The sequence below is a fragment of the Poeciliopsis prolifica genome, unplaced genomic scaffold (genome assembly GCF_027474105.1).
Source record: "Poeciliopsis prolifica strain line A6 unplaced genomic scaffold, Auburn_PproV2 SCAFFOLD038, whole genome shotgun sequence".
NCBI classification, from domain to species: domain Eukaryota; kingdom Metazoa; phylum Chordata; class Actinopteri; order Cyprinodontiformes; family Poeciliidae; genus Poeciliopsis; species Poeciliopsis prolifica.
In genome coordinates this window covers 6,111,300-6,134,710 of record NW_026562413.1, presented here as the reverse complement: position 1 = coordinate 6,134,710, position 23,411 = coordinate 6,111,300, and the positions used below count along the sequence as shown (strand labels likewise).

Sequence of the window (23,411 nt, the reverse complement as noted above, 5' to 3'; positions counted from 1 at the left end):
CCTGCTTGGTGATTCACAGTGTGCCGCCTCAGCAACGGGGATAGAGAGCTGGGTTTGGTGAAGCACGGCAGGTCCAGCCATGCAGAGAGACCCGTCCACAGATGTGTATATTCACATGAAGGCCAGAGATCCGGCAGATCCGGCAGAATGGAAGCTCACAAAAACAGTCGAGTCTGACAGGAGCTCTGGGTGAACCTTGATTAAGTCATGGCCAGATTTTTAAATAACTACCCAAGAATAACTATTCTTTAAAAAACTACCCAACAATTCTCACTGTCAAATCCATCCAGAACAATTCACTAAATTATCCATCCACTTAAACACTCCTGCAGTAAAGATAACATGAAAGCCCAAGATAACCATAACAAAATATTTATCCAAGAGTCCAGTATTATAAAATTAGACCAGCATTCTTGATTTGGATCAATGCTTAGTCCTGACAAGAACATTATTATGGATCTCTGGTTGGTGCACTTGTTAATTTGTGAGGATGAAGTAGAAATGGTTTTAGTTTTGATTAATTAGAATACCATTTTAAAAAAAAAATAATCAACGCCATATCCCGATGCAACCAGTTTTGCAAGCTTATGTGTGTGTTTCTCAGAAATAAACGTGCGCTGCATCCAAAGCCATGAGATGACTCAGCTATCCAAACTTACCGAGCTGACAACTCTCTCTGTAATTAGATTTTTTTTTTTCTATGGCAGCATCAAACCTTCGCTCACACACTCCTACACTCACATAAATATAACCATTGAAAAGTGTCCAAGTGTGAGATGAAAATATTGTTTGGACTGGCCCGCTGTGTCAGATGCAAAATGTGTGAAGTTTTGCGAAACTCGCCACAAACATGCCATTCACGCAGACTTTGGGTCAAAAAGGCATTTTTGTCTGGTCTGGGACTCATTCTTATTATTATCTCCACTAATAAGATTTACTATAAATAATAATAATCCAATTCTCGATTTATATAAAATTATTATTATATAACCCTAAAAAAACCACTTAACTGAATATTGGTTATTTTTTGGTGGTAGGATCTCAGTATTTGTTTTTTTGTTTTTGCAAGTAGTTTCAAAACTTGATTTTAAATCAGGAATTAATGTTTCTTAATATGTTTCACTGAAGATTCAAAGTAAAAATTTCTATAATATGGTTCATGAACTGATGAAGAGCGGATTTTGCCGAAAGCTTTGTGTGACTCTCTAGGGTTTGTTTTTTTTTTTTTAGACAAAATATCTGTCTAATGTGTAAACAGTTGTGGTCAGTGCTAGCAACTCACCATTAGCTTTGAAGCTGATCTCTTATGAAATGATTAGGTTAGAGCTGGGAGTCCTTGTTACAAGTCTCCTTCGATTAATCACGAGCAGAGCGGCTGATGGCAAGTGGAGTGAAGGCCAAGCAAAGCACTTGCCAAGTATCCTTCAAGCTGCAGCTTGGCCATCATTTTGGCACTCGGCAGCCACTTCTCTCTGAGTCTGTTTGAGGTAAAGCTTTCCTCTCCGACTTTTTGTGGGTTGCTTCATTTCAGACATACCAAAAAGGGAGTGATCCAAAACCAAACTGCACATAACATAATTTAAATACTGCGTCTGTCAAAAACGGGAGACACATTGTGATTAGGCAAGAACTGTTATGAAATTATAACAGAACGATGACCTTAAGTTTAAAAAAAAAAAACACACACAGCACATTGGCATTTGCACCAAATATTTAAGGGGAAATAAATGATATAATGCAATTACAATTGCAGTTTGGTAACCTGTAACTTTACAAAACCTCAGTGTACCATTTATACTGGAAACAGGATGAAGTTAACTTTTTAATAACATGTAGGGAATTAAGTCTTTTAAAAAATGTGCATCATTAAATCAGCCCTGTGAGGCAAAGTACACAAGTATTCCTGTTTTTCTACCTTGGAAGGTTGGCTTGTGAATTTACTTTCTTCCTTTTGAGTGCAGATAACTCAGCTGTGATCAGATGAGTTTTAGTTAAACTGCCTTTGTATTTCTGTGCTTCCTGGTGGATCCTGTTCTGGTAGCGGAGCAGCTATCTGCATTTTAGTTGGCGAATTCCTCGCTGTTTTGTGATGCTTAAACAATTCTGCATCTGCATTTGGGCAGACTGGGGACCGATTGTGTATGCATAACAATGAGTCACAACATCTGAAGTATTTTTGCAGATTTCACTGAAAGGAGATTTGATACAGAGCACACTGGAGCTGCATATCTGATATATTAAAATGTGAGATTGTGTCTTGTTTATTAAGTAGCCGTGACGTGTACGGGGACAAAACCACAAAGCTCAAAGCGACACAAGAATTTCTGTTTCTGAAAAAAGGAAAGTGTGCAGATTAACTTAATCCTGGTGTCAGTTTAAAGAACTGATCTTTTCCCTTGATGATCCTCATTGGATTTTACTTTCTCTCCATATGTCACAACTAGTCGCTGATTTTGCCCATTCCTAAATGAGTCGCATCATTTGTGAGGTGACCAAAAATAGCTCATTATATTTCATGAAATATGATGAGCTAAATAAAAAACTATCCACTCAGTGACACAGAGAGCTGTTGCCTCAAGAGGATTGTGAAGCTAAAGCTATTTGAGATTTTGTTGGGGATTTACAAGAGATGGAATGTTACTTTACTATTTACACACAGCACATGGCATCAGCCGTCAAATTGATTCATTTTGTGAAATCCCTCCGGAACCACAGACCAAATCAGGATTGGACTACTGCTCAGTCCTCTTTTCAGCCATTTCATTAAGAAGTCAAGGTACCAGTGTCCAGAGGAGGCGTGGTCAGGCGCAGAATGAATCTTACTTGAGGTTCAGTGTGACGTTTCCACGGGGAGCAACGATTTAAGGAGCCATGTTATCTCCTAATGTTTGGTCGACTGTTTTTATCAAGGTTTAATGGTCAGTAAACTCATCAGAGAGAATATGTGATCCCACCATATTGATGCAAGGCAAAAGAAAGTACAAGTGTATAAGCTTTACAGCAAATTAAGATAATTAAAAAATATTTTTTTATTGGTCTTATATCATTTTTTAAAAGAAAAAGTTTCAGTCTTTTTGGCTTTAAGCTACAAATAGATCGGTGTACCTCATCTTTTTCGCTCCCATTCTTGCAGAGAATGAGTTTTGCTCTCTATATTGTAATTCTTGTGACTCTTCTTGTACCGTCTCTTTTTGATCTCTTATTCTAAAGTCGAAACTGTCCACTGACTCCTTTCTGCCTTGTTTTATTAGCTTCACTGAGGAAATGCTCGCATTAAAAGGGCAAGTACAACACATCTGCCTCTCTGGGGAGATATGTGTCTCATAAAATCTTTATCATTAGTCTTTCACACTTCACAGCGCTTATGCTTAAAAGCTCAGAGGTCTTTCATTTTTAAGTTATGCATCAATCTTCCGAGGCTGTGTACGTTATTAATAAATTGAATTCTTATTTCAAGTTCAGTTTACACACTGGATGAACGAATATATCAGTAATTTCAGTGTTTAATGCATCTCTTGTGGATTTATTCAATGAGATATGTAGATGCAGTTCCAAAAACAGATTGAAGAGTAGAAAGAGCCTTAGAAGCCCTGTTCAGAGCTCATTTCATTAATGCACAACGCTGTGCATTAATATTTTATGCCTGCTTGGTGATGCTACACTGTTTCTTCCTGCATCTTGATGAGCACTCAGCCGAGTTGCTAAGTCATGCAACCCTCTCCGCGAACCTGCTGCCTTGCCGTCCATATCTACAGACGCAACCAGAGTAAAAACACGTCGCTGGTTCTGCTCTGCTGACACACAGAGAAACCGCTCTTGTAACAGTTGGACATGAAGACACGCTGGGGTTGTAATTAGCGGAACGGCGGCGCTTTCTGCCATCTCTTCATGGTTTGGCGGGGCTGCAAGGTGACTCCGAGGGTTGATTCGCCCACTTTGTGCACACACCCACACGGTCGCAAATACACAGAGGGTCTTGACAGATATCAGAGTGGCAATCAGCCCACATGTGCCTCTTATGTTCCTGTTTGATGCACAGTCACGCAACTGCTCAAGTGCTTAGTCACTTCGGTTTTATCCTGGACCTCACTGTGTGGTCAGCCGGTTGAGTAATCGGTTGATGTCACAGAACCCTCCGAAGCTGGATTGTAACGGGACTTCTCGACTGCTGCATTCATACTCAAGGCTCTAGTTGGTCATTTTCTTTTAGGTGCGTGCAAGTCAGCACTGATCTTAATAGCCAAACAGATGGTAAGGTGGAGAGGCGGACGACCAGAAAGGACTTTCTTTGAGGCTGGAGATGCACCAATCAGTAAACCAGAGATCAGAACTGGTCAGTTTTCCCTTGTTTATTTCTGACCACTGGTGGGCATTTCAAATACTCATAAAAGGCAGAAATAGTTCCGCTTTTATTGTAAAAAGAAAAACAAAAAAATCATCAGCACTAATACTGACAGCATTAGTACTTGTTTTGTAAAAACAAATAAAGATGCCAGATGCTTTGATTATCTCAAGATTCCTTCATTTTCTGTTTTTCTCCTATTTGTTTTTCTCGATTATTGAGACTATTTTTTGTAGTAGTTAGAAATAAAATGTTGTCAAAACCACATTTTGCAGATTCTGGCTATAAAAAAAGCAACATTTGTTTAGATTCATTGTAAACTGTTTATAGTTTCTCCATGAGAATCACAAGTTTTTGTTGAAACACACCTGTAAGTCTCAACTTTACTTCAGCCCACATTTTCAAGGCAACAAAGCATTTTTTTAACTTTTGTCCCAAACACAGAGAGCAGAATATTTGTTGAAAAATAGAAATAGAAGTTACTCTATTTTTATAACTGGAATGTGATGTGATTTTTATTTTTTCATAATAAAACAAATGAAAATTGGCAACAGCGTAACCTGAGGATGTATTGCACTGTGCTTGAACATGGATAAATATTTTTCTTTAAACAATTTTCTTCTTATAGCATTCAGAGAAACCCTTTGCTATGAAAACAATGTGTTCCATGTCATTGCAGCATCAGAAAACAGAAGCACAGCTCCGTCTTACTTTCCTGCTCGTGGAAATGTTGCTGCAAATAACCCGCATGGTTCTCCAGGAACCAGAGGTGGAGATGTTTTATAGTTCATTGGCTGTTTGTTACCCAGCCTCCATCAGCAAGCACATTGCATTATGTGTGACCCACTGTTCTCTATGTTCAGCTGCTGCTGAACAACATCACTTTTTACATTTTATATTTATTGCTGCCAGACGGTTTTCTTTAGTGCAAATCGCAGAAATTGAATTATTGAAGAAATCCAACTAGCCAGAAACAGAATTATTTCCCCTAATTCTGTTGTTGAAGTCAATCATTTGGTTGATTTGTTTATTTTAGCTCTGTCCTGTGGATTTTAGTCCTCTGTAATTTCACTTTTAGTGACAAAATCCCAAACTGACCTAATATTGTTGAGATTAGGGTAAATCTGTACCATCTGTTGCAAAACTCATTATTTCACTGAGTTTTTAAACCCAATCCCATTTCATCTATTGCCCTCACTGCGCAAAAATGCAAGTAGCTTTTCAGCTAAGTGTGATTTAAAGCATTATTTCAGTCACGAGTCTTTAAGTTCTGTTGACCCAAATGAGCATCTGGTTGAGACCAACCTAAACCAGCCATCATCGTGTCCAGTTACCCACTCTCTGAGCGCATAAACATCTGGCTGTGCAGATGGATGAAACGATAGAGGACAAAGCAAACTCATTAGGGTTCATTAAGCATTCAACCAGACTGTGTAATGCAGACGCATATGCGTTACCCAAAAGATCCATAAATTATGACTTTAAACAAGTCACAGTTCACACCTGCCCCGCTGAGCCGTTATCTGGTTACAGGGAGAGTTTAGGGTCCCTGTGGGGATATTTATCCTGACACCATCCTGCTGCGATTGTCCTACCCCTGTTTTAGTTTTAGATGCTTTGAACATACATCTTTTCCCAAAGGTTAAATGAAATATTTGAAATTTGATAGAAAATAATTCCTACATTCAAAACAGACGACTTTCAGCTGATTAATATGTGCATCCTGGTAACAAACTAAATGAAGTACCATGCATAATAAAATAGTTTTCTTTGTTAACCTGTTTCTTGTCAGCTCTGCTGTTTGGACTCTTGCTTGGCCTTGCAAGCAGTATTGAAACTGTCAGCGAGGGAGAAATGTCTGCAGAGTCGCTTGAGACGACTTGCTGTCTGTATCTTTCAAATGAGCCTTGACATGTCATTCCCCTTCACCTTGCTACCTCATTGCTCTGGCTCTATCAGTAAACAGCCTTGTAAGCTCAGAGTTCAACATGCCTAATCAGTTTTGCTAGTCTGCCAAAACAAGATCATTTATTAGAGAGAGATTTTTTCTGATCCTGTTTCCTTTTCCAATTTCTTTAGTGTTTTTATTCAATATATATGTTTTTTAGCCATGAGTGAAACTCTGTTGGATAAGCAGGTTGTCGGCATCTCTTTTGGCTCTACTCCATTAGTTTTCCGATCGACTGCCGGCTTTGGAGGCACATCCCACCCCAATCTGCACCATGTCCTCCACTTAATCGTCCATCCATCACTTGAAATCAAGGCCCAGGTCTTTGTGCCTGTGGGCTGATGGCATCACTCATTATACTGTGAAGTTGCAATTGCTGCCCGACCCTTTCCATCCAATTTCATGGCTCCTCATGGTGCTGGTGCCCCTGCTGCTCCACTCTGAAACTCTTTAAATGAACCAACCTTTGGCTCTGAGCCGCCACGCTTCGCTGCAAGGCGAGAGCGCGGCGAATGCAGTTCGAATGAATGTCAAGGCTTGTTATTGTACCTTTGGGTTAATACAGTTTGGGTACTCAAGAGCCCAGTCTCTATTTCCCTCCACCCCCATTTTACACTCATGTCAAATCCACTCCCACACAAATCCTGGGATTAAAGGTTCACTGCTCTGCTAATGGAGAAAATAAACAGGTTTTGGGTCTGGGGATAAGAAATGCATCTTGACTTAATTTAGCTGGAACTAGTTTTTGGACTGAATTTGCCTCGAGGGGACATTTTTGAATTTGATGAGTATGTTCAATTTCAGTTATGCTCTCGTCTCAATTAAGTGGATTCTCTGTGGAGGTTCTTGGCTTTTTTGGAACAAATTTGTCTCCTTCTATAGTGATATTGGAAAAAATTAGGCTATAATTCATAAACAGCATGCGATATTTCACACTATGAGAGAGTTTGAATTTAAATGGGGCTCATCAAAATACTTGAACCAACTATTCGTGCATCAGGCTGAATTGAAGTGTTTATATTGTGGTTAATTTTGGTGTTTGAATAAATTGGAGTGAGATACCCCTGTTCAAGGAATCTTGGAATTAACACAAACATGAATAATCATAACCAAAGTTATAAATTTCAAAATGCTAAGATTCTAAGACATTGATACAGCTAAAAATTATTTAAGTTAAATATACAAAAACAAATAAACCAATAAAAAAAAAACTGTAATATTGCTGTGCCAATCACATATTGAATCATTTGTGCCCTTTCCAAATTCTTATCACTTGCCTCTTTAATTTCTACAGCCAGTGAAAACTGTCATGACTTCCACCCCATGTTCTTCACCCATGATCGCTCCGTTGAGGAATTCTTCTGCATCTGCATCCAGCTGCTCAACAAGACCTGGAAGGAGATGCGAGCCACAAGCGAAGACTTTAACAAGGTAGGCCGCATGGCTTTCCTGCTGGGGTCAGGCTTGTGTTTCATGCTGATCAGAGTTTTAGCCATGTGCTCTACTTGTAGACGATGTTGTCCTTCTTTTTTTGTATTATTGGTATGTGGTACATTTATATTGGACTGAAAGTTTGATTTACACTTGACACTAGGATTTTTATTTCATATCAAGACTTCTACTTAAAAACAAGTTGGGCACATTTGACATTGCATTCATTCTTGCTGATACATTTACTGGAACATTTTTCCCTCAGGTTTTTTAATAATTATTAATGGAGTTTTACTTTTTAATTAATTAATGTCTTGCTAAATGATGACAGTGCTGCTTGATTTATTGATCTTGAAAGTAGGTCAAATTCAGTACAGTCACAATCTTTAATGCTTAATTACATAGATCAACATATTTCTTCCTTTTTATACTAGCTGTAATAAATGCATAAAAAATGTTCACATTTTTAATATTTATTTCTACTTGTCCCTATATGGATGTTACAGTTTTGTTTGTAGTAGTGTACATTTCCCTTTGGTCTCCTAAATCAGTTCTTTTGTCTCTACTTGAAGCTCAGAGGAGTTTGGATTAAGATAAACGTCCTTTAAACTGGCTAAGGTTGAGTCAGTTCACACAGGAACTGTGTCTGTGTACACGGCCAGATGGTGATAGTAATGAGGTTTTCATGACTGATATTGTACGTCTTGTAGTCAATTGGGCATCAGTTGTAGGAAGCAGCAGATGCTCTCTGCATTTCTCCTGATTTGTCAGACGAGTCGGGTTTGTCTTGGACGAGCTTCAAACCACAGTCAGTTCGTTTTTATTTCAGATTGATTTATGCTACGTGTTGATTCTTATGGAAAATTCCTTCACTGCACTTTAAAAGAAGGTTTGGATCAATTAATTCTGTTAACCACGATGGGCGTGATTGTGGTTATGATTGTGGCAAAAATATCATCCAGACAAAACAAGATTGCAGTAAATCTTCAGTTTAATGTGTTTTACTCATCCTGAGCACGCGTAAGCCAACAGTGGATCCTTGAATAGATTGAACTGAAGTCAGAAGCTGTGTCTATCTGCCTCGACTGGTTGGGGGACTAAACAGGCGAAAACAAACAGAAACACCAGGGCAAAATACCTTATTTTAGAAATTAAAAACACAAAAAAAGAAATTACAGAAACTTCAGTTAACTTTAAAATTGGACCCACTGGATGAGGGAAAAAAACATTTTTTACAGTGCTGCTGGGTAGACTTGCATCCTGAAACTATTAATGTTGCCTTAATACTTCCACCTACAATATTATTTATAGTATACAAATATCCACCTCTAAAGGACACAAAGTTGTGTTTGGAAATGTTTTTTTATTTTTTTATTACATCATTCAAGGTGTTTCCGCAGCTCCCAGACTCCACAGAATAGTAGTTGTTTTTTTTAAAGAACAAAGTCCACTCTGTAATTTCTGGTTCAGACCTTCTAGCTGTGATTGAAGTGAGCCGCTGCTTAGAGCTGCTCTCAAAATGTCACCCTGCAGAAAATTGCTCTGCTTCAGGGTGAAACTATTATAGCAGAGTCCGACTCCAAAATCTGGAAAATACACTTCCAGGAGTTTGTGGTTCTTGTTATAGAGTAGGAGGAAAGTGAACATTGACAAAGGCATAAAAGTCTCAAGTTGCTGCATTTTTATTAAGGATTGAATGAGTCGTGACATCTTTCTTTAGTTTTTGCTTAAACAAGTATATTTATTGATCTTGAAAGGATTGCTATTACAAATGTGGCTCGTCTTTCTAAAGTTTGACCATCATCTTTTAAGATTGGTCATAACAGTTGTGTTACTTTTTTTGTTTTTAAGAACATTTGTATTTTAAAAAGATGCACTCAGTGGGAAAGTTAACGGTTTTGATTAGGGGTCTTCATTGGTTATCCGGTAGTGGTCAGGATAAAGGATTCAGCACGAAAAGAAAATCAAATAAATCTGCACTCAAATGACAAATTGATGTTGAGCGGAAAGCAGGAATCAAAGATTTTCAATAAAACGGTTAGATGCAGCATCCATGCACCAGATGGATGCTACAGAGCACTCTCTGTACCCACATAAAGCTTTTAGTTGCTAGTTACCTCGCCAGCATGGCTGCATTATTTTGTTTTGTGAATTCACAATGGAATAAAAGCTGTATATGGCTTTACTCATGCCATTTATTCCTTGTGTTTGTTTGTGTTACAGTTTATTGAGCTATTGATGCACAAGGAGAGAAGAGGCAGCTCCAATTTGTATTAACTACCAGGTCTTTGCTCACAACTATGTCTCCTTATGCCACATGGATTTCCCGCCTGTGTAGAAAAACATATTTTTCCATCTGATTGGTGTGACTCCACATACATGTGCACCCTATTTTTTTTCTCTTCTGTCAATACCTTAAAAGTTTGGATATTAGAAGTACCTTTTTGATATAAGGCTATTTAGTGTGAGGGCAGAGCTTAATGCTAAGCGTCACAATTGTTCAGTCTCAGATTATATTGACTGTGAGATTCAGATTAATTACTGCTTGGTGAAGGAAGCGAATGTGCTTCTTGGTGGAGGATTTTGCCCAGTAATGATCATTAATTTTTCTTAAGTTTAACTGATCAAACTTGTTGATTTGTAATATTTCTGGTGTTCTTCCCCCACCTCACCCCCAACCATGTAGAAAGTTGCAGTCACCAAAAGAACTATGATTTTCTTGCTGTGAGGACTGAATTTGTGACTCGACTGTCAGCCTGAAACTGGAGTGCACATTTGAACGCATTCTGCAATTTAAAATGTCATGTCAGCACATTATCAGAGGGAATATACTCTTTACAGAACGTATGCATCCTAATGTGGGTGAATAATAAGGGGGATCAAGGATAATTCAGCGGGCAGCCATTTTCTAATCTGTATGGCTTCCCTGCTGCTTCAACATTTGCCGCTGACAGCACTGATGTGTGGAATACTAAAGCACTTGAGTTTTTATCAGTCCTAATGTGCACGTTGCTGTGCACTACAAGTGTGTGTCCATTTCTTTAGCACTGATTGCCATTTCACTGCCTTGGTGTCTGTGGCTCATTGATTTAGCATCACTCTGCACGCATTGCAATCTGCTAATTCAGGGAACAGTCTAAAAATAAAAAAATACACCGGCCTGCTGATTTTTCTTCTGTCTTAATGTGGTGCTCAGTACAAGACGAGGCAGGTGTGTGTTTGTATATGCGGTGGGCTTAATGGAGGCAAGTCTGATGCTCCTAGGGCACCGCTTTGTCCGTCAGCAGCCGTTTCCCCTGTTTCCATAGCAACCCCGTCCAATTACGTCGGCGGCGCTCTGCCCTGCCTCTGTTTTAGCTAAAATGGAGCCACTCGCTCTGCGTGCGCACGCGCTTTTGTTTCGCCGTGAGCGCGCCCATCGGTGACTCGTGAGGCTGCTTGTCGTCCCTTCATCGGAGCGTCCGCACTCACAGCCCCTCTCGTCCTCTTCCTCCCCACAAGAGGGGAAGAGGGAGCCTTCATCTCTCTCTTCTCTTCTCGAGACCTTGGGGGGGAGGGAAAAATCCCTCAGTGATGTAGCGACTCGCATACCTCCTCCCCCTTCTCCTCTTCTTCCCTTCTCCTCCCTCTCTCCCTCCACGACTAAACACACACACTCTTGTGCACACACAAACACCTATATTTATCATGTGATCCGCTTGCTGCATCACCATTGGTGTCTCTGATTATGGCGTGGGTCCAATCAGTGCATAAGCTCAGAGATCAACATAAGTGAAGCAGAGCAGCTTGGCTGATGCTCTTAGAGCCACAGAGGGAGAAAGGAAGGCAAATAGAAAAGGTAGAGGATATTATAATAGTAGCTAGATGGTAAGGAGGGAAGCTTAATATATGAGGGGCGGGTTTAATTAAACAAAAAATGCTTAGGTAGAGAGGCAACTGCAGGAGGGAGAGCCAAAACAGGCAAATAATAAAAGAAAAAAAAAAAGGAGACGGCGTTGACAGATGAGTTTTCTCCTATTGTGGCTAACGCTACAGCTAACTGTCCACAATCAGCCAGACTGCTCTTCTGAGGAACCATCTGCTCCCTCCATCTTTCCGCCCGTCTCCTGCCTCCCTGCCGCGAGACGAAAAGTCGTTCTCCGCGAGCGGCTCGGGGGATTCATCAGTCACTGTGGAGAGTATCACACGCCGCTCAGAGCCATGGAGGTGACATGTAAGTACAGAGATGGGAAATGTAGGAGAGGAGGAGGAGGTGGTCCTAACAGGAGAAAGAGGACTGTTTGTGTTTGTGCGGAGGAGGAGAGGGGGAAGCAAGGAGTTGGAAAGAGGGAAGAAAATCCAGGGGAGAGATGGAGAAGATGAGGGAGGAGGGACAGATGGGGCAGTGTGGGCTCGGCCAGGCGTAAGCAGGATGGAGCGGGACCCAGATTACAGCCTTTGATTTAACACACACACACTTATGTGTTGGATTATAATTTCACTCTGCCTCTAGTTGCATATATCCACTGTGCACATCGGGCATCATCCGTATTTATCTGTGTTATTGTGGCGGGAGGGAGGTCGGGCTTTGTTGTTGTTAGTGGGATTACTCCAAATCACCAACACCCACTGTTCGTCAGCAGAGGAATCCAACACCTCTACTTCTGCCGCTCTGGACTCCACACCGCCTCTGGTAGCTTTGGATGAGCTTCAGCTAGTGTTTGAGCCAGAGGGCTTTGACACAGGATTAGAGGAAGGTCTGCTCCAGATTGTAGAGCAGAAGCCTTTGAAATGCTGCCAGCACTGTATTTTATTTGTTGCTATTGCTCTTTTTTTTTTTTTTTTTGCCATATCTATATGCTCATGCTGTGACATGTTATATTGTGATCTGAGGTGAAAGTGGGAAATAAATAGTTTGACTGCCTGAAGATTTATCAGGGGTCAGATGAAGGTTTATGGGTTCAGGTTTTTGAATTACCTGATGGGTTTCTGCGGTCGGTGTGCATGCTGAGGTCAACTTTCCTCATGCAAATGAAATATCTGCATGAAATATCAGCATGTAAGGATTGTTGGTCAGATGACAGAGATGACAGAGAGAGAAAAGATCCCTCTGTGTTGACATTATGATGGATCGGTGATCTGTCCTCTGAGTATCATGTTTCCTGAAAACTATTCAAAGGTTTGTTATCTTTAGCATTGCTACACACAATAATCAGATATTTTGGCCACCAATCAGGCGTCTAGCTCATTTCTGATCTATATTTTTACCTAAAAAAACTAATAATTAAATTTTTTTAAAGGGCTGTGGTTTACAATGTTCAGAATATTACTTACAAGCCTTGTTGCTTTTACTGTTAATTATTTGTAAGTGTTAAAAACAGAGGTAATGTTACAGTGTGTGACTGACGGTTACAAAAAACTTTTACTAATTTCAAATAAAGACATTGAAAAAGAGGAACTAAGCCCCCTTAGAATCCACTAAAATCAACTCTGGACCCGTTCACTTTTTTTTTTACCAGGTATGAAATGATGTCTCTTGGCAGATGGCTCTTTTTCAATCTCAGAAAAGTCAACAGAGTTTATGAAATGACTCAAACTGAATAAGTACAAAATGTGAAAGGAGTGAAATGACCAGCAGCAGCTGAGGACTAGTTCTTTGTAGTTTCAGCCTAAGTAAACTACCAGCATACCTCTGTAGAAAATTCTTGCTAAATAGTTTTTATGTCTTTTCTGCTGCCTGTGGCCTAATACTGAAAACATCTAGCTTTTGGTTTTTCATCCTTTAACATCATCCACTGCAGAAAGTGTGGTTTCCTCAACCTTGTATTGCTTATTGTCCATTGGGGATAAAACCTTGTATTCAGTGTTTGTGACCGGCGAGTCTCCTGTCAGAGCTGGTCAAGTTGAAAATTGAGCAATTTCATTTACTAGTTGATTCTTCAGTGAATCTCTGTGACATTTAATGATCTTATTTTCATCTAATTCATCCAGGATAATTAATGATTTGCTAGCAATCTCTGTCTGTCTTGTGTAATTTCTGACCTGTATTAAACTCATTCTGAAAGTTTGAATGTATATTTTTAACCTAATCGTGCCCAATTTCTCCCTATAGTTTCGGTGCAGTTTATACAAAATGAATGCATCAGTCTGCATAGTAGCCAGACGCATGCTCATCTTTAGCTCACTGTGTCGCCGTCTTCTATAAACCTACAGGATGTTTTCATTTATTGAAATGATAAACTAACCCTTAGAAATTTACTCTTTTGTTTTGATCCAACTCTTTTGGATCATTCAGCTCATAAGACATTCCAAGTAATTTTAGTGAAATGTATGGCAGAACCTACTAACGTAAAACAGAGCAGAAGGTCTGGGCTCTGCTAAGCTAGCAGATAAAACGTGTTTCCAGATCCAGCTTCATTTTTTTATTCCATAACAGCAAAATAATCCATTCAGGCTTTTTTAAGATTTGCTCCTATTTTTCGTCTGCTTTGTAGTAAGAAAGTGTTGCTAAGTTTTAAGAGCACCTTCTGCCATGAATCCAAATAAGTGCAAATTACACCCTTGCCTCACTGTCGTCTTTAAACCATAGTAGAAATGAAAACTGAAAAAAGCCTACATCACAGCCAGGCAGCTTGTTGTGATAATGGTTTGGCCTGCATTAGAGGAAACACAAGCTAAATGGAGGCTCTCTGCCCTGCATAAAGGACTTGTTGATTTCCCCCCCATAAGCTCTGGTAAAAAGCAGAATATAAAATATGTTATGGCAATAGAAAATACATACTACATCAACTTTACATAACGCGATTATGTATTTGCATTTTCTGCCATTAAAATAATAAATTAAATTACAAAAAATAGCAAGCTGGGTACAGTCCTACAGAAGAATCCTATAGTTGCTTGCTCTGTTTATGAGCATCAACTAAAGTTAGCCTCAAACTGGAGATCTTGAACTTTGTCCAAGTAGCACTTCAGCTGAACGAACCTAAAAGCCGGGATAAATAATTAATTTAACTAGCGTTTGGTCTTTATGTGCCCACGCTGGCATGAAAATGAGCGTGAGTAAATGTAGAGTATTGCCTCCTTTCTGCCAGAATGTTACATTTTATGACGCCATATTGAAGAGTGACCCTGACGGACTAATGAGGTCACATTATTCTTGTTTGGAAATCACAAGGTGCTTGGAAGCTGTAAAAGTTTGAAGTTGCAGTTAATAGGTGGTGTAAGATCTCAAGATGTCAACAAAACATACATTTTCTATAACAAGTGAAAAGCGATGTATTTATTTTAAGCCTCAGACTTAAAGATGTAGCTTTATGTTTCTTTTTTCTAATGAAATAAGAAAGGAAGTGGTTTTGCAGTTTGGCACTTAAGACAAAAAGCCTGATGCATAAAAAAAACAAAAAAAATTGTTAGAGAATCATGCACAACGACGAAGTAAATGATTTATTAGATGAATTTGTCAAACGGTATCAAGGTTTTGAAATACTATGGACAAATCTTTGTAATAAATAACAATAAATATTAAAATTTATTTCTTTAGTATTATTTCTTAATCCTAAGTTAAGTTATAAATAATTACCCTTTTATTTTGGTTTTTAAAAGTACAATTTAAATCAGCAATTCCACTGAAAACAATTCATAGACTGACCCATAAATATAGCTGTATACCTAATGTATTACATGTGGTACTCTCTTTTTTTTTCTTAGTATTTATTGATATCTACATTGGTATTTACTGTATAGCTTTAAACAATTTTTAAATAAAAATTAGTCAATATTGACAGCATTTGACAGTAAATGATTGATTTCTAAGCACTGTGACAGTACAGTGACTGACTTATGATTACCTTAAAATAAGATTAGCCTTGAAGTTACAATATGTGGGCTAGTAATAATCGGACTGAAACGCTGGATGATTTGTGAAGCCTTCACTTCATTTGTGACGAGAAAAATATTTAAATTCTTTCTTTGAAAAACTATTGCAAGAACTTCATCTCATTCCTGTATCATGTAACGTCTCATTGCATGACCTGGGTGTCTTTCATTGGGGAATAAACTATTTCAGCTTTGTTTAGTTTTAAAAAAAAACCTTGATTTAGGTTCAGACTTTGGCCCGACTCTGATCCTACCTAAGAGTTAGCATGTATGCATGTTTACATGAAAAGATGAGTCTTGTAGGATTGGATTAGGTATGATATTAATGAAAGTTTGCTTCTCTAAAATATTTATGACCGTTCATCTGAGTTCCAAGGAACAACTTGGGACAGTGGGGGACGGTGGAGGACGCTGCTGTCATGCTTTGGAAGAAACCGTACCTGGATCCCGCTTTGGAAAACCCGCCTCTCTCCCCACTCCACTTTCTCTCCTGCAATGAGACCGGCTGTTGTCTCATTTCATTACCTCACTTCACCAGCTGTCTGTTTCCTGTGCTCTTCCCTTCCTGCAGTTTCTTCTGCTTCTTTTATCTCATATTCTCTCTCTGTGTCTTATACTCCTCCTCTTTCTTGTCCCCCCTTTTACGCCCCATCCCACCAGTGTCCTGCACCACCTCCACCACCACCTCTATTGTTGAATTTCAGACAGGCTATTTATATCTTTCTGCTTGGCTGCCTCGCCTCCCACTCTCTTAACAAGGTTTGCTTTATTGTTTTTGCACATGTGTAAGCACAATCCGAAGATGCGTGCATGCATGTGTGCTACAACAAGTCTTTGAGTGTGTCAGTGTGCTTTTGCTTTCCGCACAGTTTGCATGCGAGCGTGTATCAAGAGCAAAGCGTGACTGTTCTTCGTTTTTGCTCTGGTGGGACTCGTGTCAGTTATTTTTTTCTGCTTGTTCTCGGTGCATTACTTTTTCATGATTGCGCGTTTGTGTGCCTAAAGGGGCGATCTTTCATCTCTGAGAGCATTGGCCCACTCACATGGAGAACAGCAAAGCTAAGCTCACTAATCGGACCAGAGAGATCATCCATCATTAGCATCAAACCATCAGAGCTGTAAGAACGGAGATGCCAGTCCAGCATTTTGTTTTATGGTGAATCAAGATAATTAGGCTCACGAGAAATCAGCAGGGACATGGACACACAAGCTTCCATTTTTATGGCTTGTAATTCAGTCATTTATCTTGCTTTTGACTGACTTATGTGTCTGATGTTGCACTGATTTAGTCTAGATTGATTCCAAAAACACACAAAAGGCTACCTGAGGTCTTGTTTATCATCACATATTAATATGGCACTGCTTAAATCTATAATAAATTTGAATTGTGTCAGTAATTATGAGTCTAAACAAGGGAGACCAAAAGATTTGTTCTTTTTATTTGTGTTTCTTATTGTTCCTCAAGCAGAAAACAAAATAAAAACTTGGCTTTGGTAAAGCCAGGCTCAGATGTGCGGTATAACGCAAAATAAATCAGCTTCAAACTTTTTCACATTTTGACACTTTACAACACAAGCTTTAATTTCATTTATGTAATAAATCAGTATAAATAAGCAAATAATAATCAAAATTGAATCCCAGGCAAAGCTTAAATAGTCATGCTTTCAGATGCTCTAACCAATGTGACTATCTTCAAACAAAAATTAAAACCATACGTCATGCATTGCATAATTTAATGCTACTTTATCTAAAATGCCAATAAGATGCATTACATTTTGTGGCTGTAATGGGAAATAGTATAAGACCGACTAATGCGCAAGTTCAAATCATTTGTTTGATCGTGAATAAAAGCAGCAAATAAGACAAGCTCAAAGAATAAAAGTTATTTGACCAAATCAGACGAAACTCCTAAGTGTTTCCTTGATGCAATATTTTCTACTGAGATTCAAGTTTTGTAAAATAAGCTAGCATAGCTTCATATTTCTTCTGTCCTCTGGAACCAAATTTCCATTTATGATTCATAAATTATGTGTCTTGAACATCAAGGTTGTGGGGGAGGTTTTTCTTGTAGTTTGCACATTTTCGTCTAAAAGCCTAATAACTGGCCTAAACGAATGAGTTCTGCATCATTCATGGGGAGGTTGCTTTAGTTTCTCCGAACAGAATTAGCATGTGCGCCCTGCTGATGATGAGTCCTTGAATAGATGCTTAATCAAAACCAATCTGATCGTCCATCTGGACCAATTAATGCAATTTCTTTTCTCTTTTTTTCCTGTAGCATAATTGTAGAAAATGCCTGAAAACCATTCAATGCTAATTAAGTCAAGGTCGACTCTCGGCTTTTGTTGTTGATTCTCTATGAGATTGCAGTAAGTGTTACATTCCCAGGTGATTTTTTTTTTCATCTGATTCTTCATATGGGCTGCACCACACCACTGCAAACATGTGGAGCTGTTTTCTTTCTTTTTCTCTCAAGAAAAATGCAGCTTTTCTGTCAGCTTGACTTGATCCGTAGTGCTGGAACTCTAACTGAGTGTTATTTGGGATAATAGACAGAACCAATAAGTTCTAAGTGTAAAGTTTCTGGGTTTTCAAGTCTGCTGTAGATGTGAGTACTAAAGAAATTACAAGGAACGTCACAGGATCATTAGTCAACCTGTTGTGGTCGGGCTTATGTTGGATTTTCTCCATATTTTATGTATTATAAGAGGACTAATGCTGCTTTATGTGCTTTACATGTGTCAAGATTCTAAGTGTGCAGAACTATTATTCCTATGGTTATTGTAAGTGCTGTCGAACAGAAATTTAAAGCATTCAGTAAAACGCAAGAGGCTTTTAACAGCACTTTAAAGTCACATCCAGCTGTTAACTCGATGTTTTTTGCTTTAAAATTACAGATACAATGACTGAGAACTAACTTGAAGCAGGAGGAGGCAAGTGTATTTAAAGGTTTAATGGATGGGAGTGCTACATTTCCACTTTTTTCTTGCAAAGAAAGATCTTGATTTTAAGTAGAATTGGAAGGAAATGAAGAAGAAGAATTTTATCCATGCAGGAAAATGTTTTTCCCCTCTTTATTTCCCCACTTTCACTTTGCTATCAGTTGAAAAATATTTTTGGAATGACTTTGCATTATTATGGGCATGTCTTCCTTCCCTTGTGCTGCATCCCGCATGTGTTGCCTGCCGTCGTGACGCCCTCTAGTAACCGGGTTCAATTATCGCCAAGTGAGATTGGATATTTGATTGCTTTCAGGGACTTGTCAGGAAAGTCATTATTCCATGATTACAGCCTTGTCATTCGCCCGAACAAAGCGTCTCTCCAGGAAGATCTCCAGGATTTCTCCACGAAATGCTTGAGTGGCATGCTCAGGTTTGACTGACGGCTGCTAAATGATGTCATTAGCGAGCTCTTAGCCAAATGAAGCTGCCATGCAGCTGATTGGTCGACGAGACGTGGACGCGATTTCTTGCAGCAGGGGAAGTGTGATGGATGGTGCGGAGTGGCTGCAAAAGGTCCTTCCCGGTGGAAGTTCGATCTCAAAGGTGCGAGGAAGTGATGGACGAGTCGGCGTCTTCGTTACATGTGTTCGGTGGTTCTTGGAATGGCTTTCTGCTGACACTTGTCCTGGTACCTAACTTCCCTTGCGCCCTTGTAGTTGAGGAAAGATAAAACATGAAATGACAGATACAAAATAGAAACACTGCCCAAAAAGGTTAAAAGAATAAGTAAACCTATCTGTGAATCTGACAGAACGGGGAGAAGAACACAAGACAAAGTGAAAGTTTCTTTGAGCTCACCTTGCTTTTGTCAAGGTGCTCCCTGCTGATCGAGGGTACAGATAAAATATTCATAATGCATTCCCGGCCCGGTGACAAAGGACCATGTGTTCGTATTAAATGTGATGAATATTTGCAGTGTTAATTAGGATGAGAGCAGCCACATGGGCCTGCAGAATTGTTTTTCTGTTGGAGACATGGTTGCAAACAAGGCATATTAATAATGTCTCTCCAGGGATGACGGCTGGAAAACCGTTGGCTAAAAAGAATGATGAGGCTTTCAAATACAGTTTCTCCCCTTTTTTAAATAAGTTCTTAGACTTTATAGTTATCTTTTCTTAATTGCAGTATGATATTTCATTTCTTGCATTGCATTTTTTGATATGGTCACTGATTAACATCCTCAGGAGAATAATAATCCATTTTGGCACGCAGACGCACCATTCGCAATCTTAATGGGATAATGGATTCATTTTGCACTTAATTATCTGAATGCTTTGATTTGTAATTCTAAAGTTGTGATTGAGAGTGACTCTAACACTCCTTCGTTGACTGAGCAGTTCACTTTTTCACCTGAAACAGATGGTTAGAGGGAGAAATTTAGGCCAAAACAAGCAAATAAAAAATAAACAGACACCACAGGCTCGAATCGCAGCTCGGATTTTCTGTTCTCGACCCAAAGAAAGAAAGAAAGCATTTACTGTTTATTTTGGATTTCATGCTGGACCTCATCCTCATAGCGTCAATGAGTGGCTCTTAAAAGTTTACATTCTCATCAAATCGCAACCACCAAAACTGACCCCCATAGATTTTTTTTAAAGAATCATATAAAAAAAAAATTATCTCTTTGCGTCTCCAAAACAGATGAAAACATGCCATAAATATTTGATGCTCTAGTTTGCATATTTTTGAAATAATTTCCCCTCCACTTTAGAAATTTACACCAGTTCATGTAAGTCCTTGTTGCAAAAAAAAAGAAAAAAACGTCATAATGTGACAAAATGTGAAAAAGCCAAGTGATGTGGTTACTGTAGCGAGGCACAGTGGATGTCATTTTAATTAAATCAGGTGGAATAAACTCAATTTTTATTCTGAATATGAAAATTGAATAAAACATTAAGCAATATTTGAAGTGACACTCAGACTTCAGAGATGCTGAAGTCCTCCTCCTGTCTCATTAGATGTGCAGCATGATTCTTTCTCAAGTCTCGCTTGAGGGAGAAGGGCATGAAATTTTCTTTTATCTCTGCAAAAATGCCCGTGTCAGGGAGCCATTATTTAATTCCATTAGCATCATTTTGAAAATGATGTTGGTTAAGGTTAGGCTCAGCACACAGCGGCTTTGTCTCAACCTTGTCTGCCCTGTCAAAGGATATTTTACGGCTTGGCTTTGCAGTGCCACAGATGTTTTGCATCAGCTCCTGTGCCACACAGGAGAGGGAAGATGTGGTCATGTAGCCGGTGTTTTTGTAAATCAATCCAAAACGGAATTAAATGTGGTTGACGTCTACAGTGGAGTTTGCAGGTTCAATATGATGTCACGTTGAGACTTGTGGCTGAAATTAGTGGCTCTTCTCGTGTTATTTTATGGCTTTGTCATAGAGATGTGTTCTGATCCCTTGATTAAAGTTTAATTACCAACAAGTTCAGGCTGAAAGCTTCCTACCGGCATTTTGACACTGGACTTTATCAGACACTGAATTACAAATTCAGTTAGCTTCTTTGTCTGTCCATATTGATTTGCAGCTTCATCTTAAGAGTCAGGACTTTGAGTCCAGATCTCGTCTTAATGCACAAAGAGTCCTGATGGTGATTAAGAAGGATCACACTCTTTGGCTTGTGTGGCCTCAAATTTTTCAGGGTTTTTTTTTTCTTTTTTTCTTGCTTGATTCAGGCTTATGCTTCACATGCATTTCCAGCGGCTCAAATTTTCTATTTTTAATAGCCTTATCGCTGGCTCAGTCTGAGTGGTGAGAGTCCAGAGGTTCCTCCAAATGATGAGTAATCGCCTTGCAGCAAAAAACAAGCAACGGGAACAATATTGCATAAGACCTGTTTGGGATTTTTGACAGGTTTAAGCCTTGTCGTTAAACTTGACAGTAACCAGACCTATCAGATTAGTGCATCACAAGAAGAACATGGCAGTTATAGAGTGGAAAGGTTGTCATCCCTACTGAGCATGTTCACATTTTGTCTCATTGGAATCTCAAATTCCAGTGCATTTTCTTAGGATTTTATGTGCAAGAACGACCAAATGTGCAGCATAATTGAGAAGAAAAATGATCCAGGGGTTTTCAGATCTGAACATTAAAAACTCAAAAAAATTAGGTTTGCATTTCTGTTCAACCCCGGTCAGCTTGATACACTTGGATACCCCTAAATAAAATCAATTTAAACCGACTACACCCGAGTGAATTTAAATACAGTATCAGTCCAGTGGAGATTCGTCTTCAACAGCATCATGAAGACCAAGAAAGAAAAGAGATGGAAAATACTATCATCATTTTGAATGTCTATTCATGACAGCAGTGGCGGCATCATGCTGTGGGGTTGAGGTTTCCTTTTTTTTTTTCCAGAAGGGAAAAAAACAAATTGATGAAAATATACAGGAGCTCAAAACAAAAACAAAAAGGTACATCTACAAAACTATTGAATACATATGGATAAGTATTTTAAAAATACATGTCTCATATGTTGTTTTTGTCTCTTGCAACACAAAATAAAATACTTTGTAGTTTGTGGCTGTGGGGTAAAAAACATGGCAAAAGTCACGTCTGAATGTTACAAGCTTTGTACATTTGTACATCGTGTTTTAAACTTGCAGCACCTCAAAAAACATGCATGGAATATCGCCTTTAAAGAATACAAAAGATTCACATCGAATACAACAAAAGGAAAATCAGTTTTCTTTCCTGTCACTTGAAAGGAATTTGATCCAGTGATGGTTCTGCTGCAGACCCAGCAGCAGCTAACAATGTTGATCCATTTTCAGAGCTGTGTGTCACATCTGCTTCCACATCCTCTGTAGTATATAGAGCTTGGCTGCAGAAATGTTTGTTTTATTAAAGCCGCCAAACTTTTACTGAGATCTAGAGTTCAGCAAACCTAAGAAACGCATGTTGAAAGTGAACTCTCTGTCAAGAAGCTTTTGTTTGCTGGCTGAAAAATAAATTTAAAAAAAAGAGAAAAAATGGGTTATGTTTTTGTTTAAATCATAATTATGCAGAATCCAAATGACTTGTTAAATGAAAGGAGCTGCTTTTGAATGTTTTAGCTTTCAACTCGGAGTGCACATGCATAGTAACGAAAAGGCTTTTATGCTATAAAAAAAAATCAAGCTTTAATAATGTGGTTAAAATAATCCCAGTTCTGTCAAAAATGTAATTTCTTTCTGTTGTAATAAGCTCAAAAACTCATATAATAGTAGTCAGATTAACTTGTCACTTAATGCAGTAAAGTCACTTCCATAGTTGTCACTCAAGTTGCAGAATGATCACGTCAGAGGCTGCAGCACGCTGATCGTTGCTCCCATCTTCTGAATATACAGGCAATTAGCAAAAGGAAACAATTTTGGCAATCCCTGCCGACTTTAACATTCATTCAAGTTTAAAGTCGGACACAGAGGTAAACAAAATTTTTCTTTTTTGTTTTTTTTGAGGGGGGTTTTATGCAGTGTATGTAATATTTCTGGTTTTATGTATCAGTGGGAGCTCCATAAAAAAAGTGACAGCAACAAATGCTGTTGTTCATCTTTACATGAGAACCTGGTAACCCAAAACCACAAAGGAATCCACTCTCTGCTGCACAGAAAGGTTTTACAGTTCTGTGTTTTTTGCTCTCCAATTTTCTTTTACATTTGTTTAAATGGACATAAATCATTCCTCGGACATTATTGCTATCATTCTCACCTACATTGTCAGTGATAGCAGATAAAAAAAAATAAAATAAAATAACAAATGACGAGGGCAAAAATAGACACACAGCATGGTTTATTCAAATGCCACCTGGTGTGAGCTGCTTATGGATATGTCCATAACGATATACACATTGTTAGATG

At 38.8% G+C, this 23,411-nt stretch overlaps 1 protein-coding gene across 7 annotated transcripts in view; it reads left to right on the top strand.

The window, feature by feature from the left end:
- elmo1 (engulfment and cell motility 1 (ced-12 homolog, C. elegans)) overlaps window positions 1–23,411 on the top strand; it is a 97,859-nt gene that overhangs the window by 64,595 nt on the left and 9,853 nt on the right. For 6 of the 7 annotated variants that reach the window (XM_055053730.1, XM_055053727.1, XM_055053733.1 and 3 more), the window contains one exon: window positions 7,585–7,721. In XM_055053730.1, the coding sequence (XP_054909705.1) occupies window positions 7,585–7,721 (137 nt within the window). Of the gene's footprint in view, window positions 1–7,584; window positions 7,722–11,457; window positions 11,935–23,411 lie in introns of those variants that run through there. The other variant, XM_055053734.1, reaches the window with a different exon arrangement.